Source organism: Clytia hemisphaerica, unplaced genomic scaffold (genome assembly GCF_902728285.1).
Source record: "Clytia hemisphaerica strain Z4C2 unplaced genomic scaffold, Clytia hemisphaerica genome assembly, whole genome shotgun sequence".
Lineage (NCBI taxonomy): Eukaryota > Metazoa > Cnidaria > Hydrozoa > Leptothecata > Clytiidae > Clytia > Clytia hemisphaerica.
In genome coordinates this window covers 1428005-1434426 of record NW_027104020.1, presented here as the reverse complement: position 1 = coordinate 1434426, position 6422 = coordinate 1428005, and the positions used below count along the sequence as shown (strand labels likewise).

Sequence of the window (6422 nt, the reverse complement as noted above, 5' to 3'; positions counted from 1 at the left end):
CCCGCCAAATTAAACATTTTGAAAATATGATCTCTTTTATGGTGTTTTTGCAATTTTTTCGCTGTTTTGACGCCATCTTAAGGTTAAATTTTTAAGCGACCGCCAAATTAAATTCCCGCCAAATTTAGTTTTTTCGTCCATCCGCCAAATTAAATTCCCTCTGAAAAAACTTTTTTGGCCATCCGCCAAATTAAATTCCCGCCAAAATTTCTTCCTTTAAGGTAGCTTGCCAAAGTTGAGCAAAAGTGTCATTAGAAAATCAAAATTTGAATGTGACACTCTCTAAAATTATTCGATACTTTAGAAATTAGTCAGAGTTTTGACAAGCTGGCGATGATTTTGTCTCTGTTATCTTGGTTATGGTATACAGGGTGTCTCAAAAAAAAAGTATCGGGTCGTACCATTTGCAATGTTTATCAACGTTTCTCTCTGTGTCTTTTATGAATAACTTTTACCAAAAACAATGCTCAATAACTTTAACGCCATGAAAATTGTTTTTAATCATAATGACTGTTGTAAAGTAAAATTAATGTGTTGGTATACATATATGAAAATTTCAAACTTATTTCCAGACAATTTCATGTATACCATTCGAAAGCTCTCGAAAAACTATATAGAAGACTTTTAAACGGGTATATCCGATTTCATTACCTAACTCAAGATAATTCACGCAGAAGATGCTATTTATGGTCAATTTTGACCAAAGTGTGGCGAAAAGTGGAACTTGCGCATGAAATATCTCAAGTTAGGTAAGGAAATCAGCTATAACCGTTTAAAAGTCTTCTATATAGTTTTTCGAGAGCTTTCGAATGGTATACATGATATTGTCTGGAAATAAGTTTGAAATTGTCAAAAAATTTCGCCATAGGGATTTTGCCTGGGGAAAATAGAAATGTCGCAAAAAAGGGATGTTCCACCAGTGGGATTTTAGGGGAATTTTTCCTGAGGTATAAGCATCCTATAGAGAAGGTCTGGAGAAAGTTTCAGCTAGATCTTATTTTTTTCCTACAAACAGCCTGTATTTTTGTAACACGACCATACTAATAGAAATTTCTTGCTGTGCGCTTATTGGATGGCGCTCCAATAAAATGATCTAGTGGAATGCGGCCTTCAAACGTTCATTCTCGATTATGAATGCGTTCGCGGGGCATTCATAGCGACAGCTACTTGCTAGTTTATGCAAAATTATAGCACTTTTTTAAATCACTTTTTGAGTACTGTCGTTTTGCATTATTATGCAAAAAAATAAGAAAAAGCAAATGGGCCGATTCCGAGAAAACCTGGTAACAAACGAATGAACTAAGGTGGGACTAAGATTGATTTAAATGGACCTCCGAGGTATGTCCAAAAAGAAAAGAATCTTTACTACTTTATAGTGATGTTCGTGAAGCGTTCAAGCGAAAGTAATAATTCTCTTGTTTCTTTGGCGCAGATTCAAAGAAGCTTGAAATGTTGAAACAATAAACAACGTTTTAGAAGTATTGAAACATGGATAGACCTCATTTGATACAATGAAAGGACAAATTAATTTACAAAAGATTAAAGACGTCTTTATTTTCAAAATAACGCGACGTAAATGAGACGACAAAAAATATACAAAATCGACACAACCATTAGTAAGCCAAATATACCCTGAGCGATAAAACTTTTAAAAAATAAAAAATTCCAATATATGTCGAGATAAAAAATGTTTAGTGTAAATATAGCTTTATGACTTTTTGAGTTTCATTTTTGGGGAAGTTTCGATTTGAATTCATTCAGAATCGGATTCTTCGGTCTTCTTCTTTTTTTTCTTTTTCTTCTTATCTTTCTTCTCGACGACCTCCTAAAAGAAGACAATGAATTTATTAGTTTACGGTTCTTTGAATGTCGCCTTGATACAGCTCTCTTCACCTCGTCTTTACATAACATGGTTTTCACGAAGCGATAAAAGAACTTAAGTTATGCTTAATAACAGCTTTTGTCAGGTCTATGCATTCTACTACATAATATAACGGTTATTTATAGTAGCATGCATTTATGCAGAGCAATCTAAGCTGCTCTCTTGTCGAAGGTAAAGTTCTTAATATGGGATGAAAAAAGAGATTGACGATGACAATACACACCTTTTTCTATTGTCTTAAGGTGCGAAAAAAAGACTGGGACGGTTTTAGGGTGGTAACACGGGCAAAAAAAGCCCGCACGACAATTGGCGGCTACGGTCAAAAATACGGTGTAATGAACAACAAACCTCTTCTTCTTCTTCGGGTTCAGGTTCGGCAGCCTTCTTCTTCTTCTTTTTCTTTTTCTCTACTGGTTCTATGAAAAGAGAAACTTGATATTAGAATCTGACTAGAACGAACATGGAAACGATACAAACGGAGTTTTTGATTTTTCTGAAACAGCGATGCAATTGTTTCAGGGGTATTACAATAGAATTCCCTCGAGGAATTCCTAAGAGATTTCTATTGTAATACCCCCGAAACAATCCTCCGATAAGATCTATTAAGAAGTGAATATAGATTGGTTTCAATTATAAATGAGAATTCCCGATTGCGATAAAACCTTCAAATTTTTGGAAATAAAACAACCGCAAGCAGTAATCGAAAGAAAATCAGTTTTTTAGGAGGGAAAACGTTCGTATAAGGCTTCATAGAAACTGTGTGAGCAAATGTCACGTGTCATTGACAAGAGAGAAGAAAGTTTACCAGTTTCTTCTTCCTCTTCTTCGGGCTCCTCCTTCTTGACTTTCTTTTTCTTCTTAGGTTTTTCCTCCATCTCTTCATCAGAGTCAACTGGTTCTTTCTTGACCTTCTTCTTTTTGATGACGGGTTTCGTATCTTCTGCATCGCTGTCCGATTCCTCTTTCACTTTGCGCTTCTTGCCGAGTGTTGAATCCATTCCGTTGTCGTAAACTGGAATGTTGTCCTCGCTAAGAATAGACAAGATTCAAATATCAGGAAATTTAGAACAATGCTTTTCCAGTTCTTTATCACAATCAAAGGTTACCGGAAAAAAGTCTAGCTAAAATTTAGCTGGTTAATTGTGAACATGTTTTGCTTGAAGTGGGCAAAATGTTAAAAAATTGAAGGGGTGATAAAAAGTTTGCAAAAATCTAGAAGGTTCATCATAGTATAAATAACGTAAAAGAATCAATCTAAAAGCTACTTTCTTAAGATGTTACAATCGCAATAATTTGACAACAAAATTAATGCACAAGATAAATTTCTTTTAGTTACCTTTTTTATCATTTTGTCTTCTCAAAGACTACTAGCATCTCAGAAAGAACTTTGTGAATCACAATAAACTGACGAGTCAATAAGAAGTGAATCACAAGAGAAACAAAACATCAATGATGCTAGTTGTGACTTCTATACCTTTTGATGCTGTGTTTCTTGGCGTTGTGAACTTTTCCATTGCCAGTACCACTGATCTTTGTCATCTAGAAAACAATATTTTGAACGGAAATTAAAGGGATGATAAGGATGGTTTCAATAATTTTTTTACAAGTATAAGGATGTTCAAAGTTTTTATGACCAATTATCTGGTTTCCTGATAGTTTCGAGACTAAAGCCGATTCCCAGACCAGACACTCTCAAACGTTTTCCGGAATCTCCGTCTTCTATTAATCCTAAGTCTTAAGTCTAAACCCAAATCCCGTGAATTTCTAGACACAAGCCCAATCGCAGACTGAAACTCGAGGTAAAGCCAAGAAAGGTTTCAGACAAAACTCAGATAGCTTAAGAGTTTCATTATCGGAAAGAGCCTTACTTTTATCTCGTTTTAATGCGATTTTCAAGAGTGGGATAAATCTTGCAATCAGTTGCAATTACTATATCTTGTTGGGGAAAAATATTTCAAAAAGTTTCCTGGGAAGATTTTTCACAATAAAAATGGAGCAAGAAGGAACGTTACGTTAAGTTAAGTAGGTCAAAAAGCCACTAATATATTGTTTTGTAAATTAAAAGGGAATTTTAACATCTGGGAAAGCTTTAATAGGGTCAAAACAATGAAACCACTTACACCACCCTCCTCAAGGAATCTAATTCTTGTTTCGAGTTTTGCGCGATTTTGAATTCCCATTTCTGTGTCAATTTCTTCACCAAGGGCGTCGTAACGAATTGCTAATGCGGTCTTCGCTGCCAACATACGAGATATCTAGATGCGAAAGTAAAAAAAATCGAAACATTTTTTCGACAATTTTTCTAGTCCAATCATTAAAATTGAACCAAAACATAAGCATTTTAAAATTTCCGTTGAAACGTAACAAGGAAATTTAGCGAAAGAATAACAACCTACCTTTCCTTTCGTTTTGGCGCTTGTTTGTCCAACCAAGGAAGCGTGGTAAATCAAACCATATTTTGGTGTGTCATGCTTCGTCTTCAAAGCTCTATAAAAGAATAAAGATTACTTGATTTATTCAACCCCGAGTTCCCAATACCATCACAAAACTTTGTAGCGAGGTTTGAAATTAACAGAACTTTCTGTGGGGACTGGTGGGGAACCATAACAACTTACCTGAATAGAGCTTTCTCAGCACCAAGGATTTGGACTGTGGAGGCGGGTTGTTTTGCAAGATTCAGAAGTGATCCTATCAAACAGTATAGTATTGAATTAAAATAAATTATTAGGATGAATTCAATTAGACACGTGCTTCAAAAAGTAGGTTTTTAAGATGATTATACTTATTATCGATTTCACTTTCGAACACATACTACAATTAGGTTTATTGTCCGCCGCTAAGCAAAACGCACTATCAAATATTTTTAGATATCCGACAGCAAAATATCTCTTCTGTAGCAGCGAGCATAAAGAAAACAGGTTTTTGATCAAATAATTTAAATGTGTCACATATATAAAAACAGATAAAAAGAAAGTTCTTTTTAACAAAAGAGAAAGCAAATTCGAACGTTTTGTAATTAAAAAGAGAAAAACAATGAAATTGACATCCTTAAATAAGATAGTAAAACGTTCGAAAATATCATACAGAACAGTACAGAAAGACTGAATGCAATACACAATAGGGAAAATTTAAATGCTTTCCTGCTAATGGGTGAACAATAAACCATATATTCAACGTGAAAAATCGGATATCGAAATTATTCCGTCTCGTTTTAGTGATTCAGCTCGACTGAATAATTTTCGATATCTGATTTTTATATCTGCTTAATATTTACCTGCATGAGCAATCAAACGAGCCCCAACTAATTCACCAACCATAACCGTCAAGTTAGGAGCGATAGCTTGCATTCTGTTCTTCAGATAATCATACAGAGACATTCTGTATTCAGCAATCTGGATGATTTGTTCGCAGAGGTAAGTGACATTCTCGATATCTTCCTCAGAAATGTCTGTACCCATGGAGATCTCTGCAGCGGCTTTAACTTCTTCCTCAACTTCTTCAGGGAGGATACTTGAGAGATCACTGTCTGCTGTGTTTGTTTTGAAACCTGAATTAAAAAAAAATCATTAACATCAAGCACAGAAGAAATCTAAACAAATCTGAACAAATCAATTAAATTTGAGATAAAGGCAGATAAAATCTTTAAATATAAAGTTTTTGAAGTTTTTGCTTTGGATTAAAAAACGACGAAGAATGCTTACCAATAAGTTTGACAGTTTTAGCATAAGCCAGGTTATCAGTGACAATCTTTCCCATTTCAGGGAAATGCCAGCCATACCATTCACGACATCTCATGACATAGTTATTGAGTTCTTTATCCAAGTCATCAAGAAGTGATATAGCCTGGACGATCATAGTGTCAACTTTATCGGGAGAGAATTTCAACTTGTATCGTGACAAACTGTGAGCAAGACCAAGGGACATGGCTGTCGTTTCTTTTTCACTCAAACCTAAAATATACAAGTTATTGTTGTAAGTCATTTTTAGACTTTTCGATAAATCTAACAAAAATTAACAATTAATCATATAAATCAAAAGCTTTTTACATTATTCAATGAAGACAACATTACCTGTGATTAAGCTGTTCATTTGAGATCTGATCCCACGCATCAATTCATGAATAGCAGAAGAGCAAACACAGCTGATGTCGAATTTTTCCTAAAACATGCAAAAGATAAGAATTCAATAATACTAGTCAAATCAAGTTATTAACATGCAAAAGAACTGCCAAGGAACAAGTAAAAAATATAGAAATATAGTAAAATCTATAGAATTCTTACTTTGATAATGTTTCCGATTTTAGCATCAGCAACTGCCATTTCTTCAGTGACCTCTTTAGAAGCCACCTTTTTCATCAATTTTTTCAGTGACTTTGACATTTTTCCCTCTACCGATGCAGTGGCAGCTACAAAGAAATAGATTAACTAAATTAATATCAAGTTGTTACAAAGACACAATAACAATAGCAAACCTGGATATTTTTTTCAACTGAAAATTGAATTGGTCTTTGAAAAAAGCCCTGAGAATGACAAATTGCATA

The 6422-nt window shown here is 34.4% G+C and overlaps 1 protein-coding gene across 1 annotated transcript in view; it reads right to left on the bottom strand.

Annotated features, from left to right (window-relative positions):
- Positions 1-1528: 1528 nt before the first annotated feature.
- LOC136811497 (nucleolar protein 58-like) overlaps positions 1529-6422 on the bottom strand; it is a 130401-nt gene continuing 125507 nt past the window's right edge. The window contains exons 5-15 of the mRNA XM_067068119.1: positions 6163-6287; positions 5953-6040; positions 5584-5832; positions 5157-5429; positions 4498-4570; positions 4279-4369; positions 4003-4137; positions 3357-3421; positions 2688-2911; positions 2231-2298; positions 1529-1825 (exon numbers count right to left, since the gene is read on the bottom strand). Coding sequence (XP_066924220.1) covers positions 1754-1825; positions 2231-2298; positions 2688-2911; positions 3357-3421; positions 4003-4137; positions 4279-4369; positions 4498-4570; positions 5157-5429; positions 5584-5832; positions 5953-6040; positions 6163-6287 — 1463 coding nt within the window. The 3' untranslated portion in view covers positions 1529-1753. The remainder of the gene's footprint in view (positions 1826-2230; positions 2299-2687; positions 2912-3356; positions 3422-4002; positions 4138-4278; positions 4370-4497; positions 4571-5156; positions 5430-5583; positions 5833-5952; positions 6041-6162; positions 6288-6422) is intronic.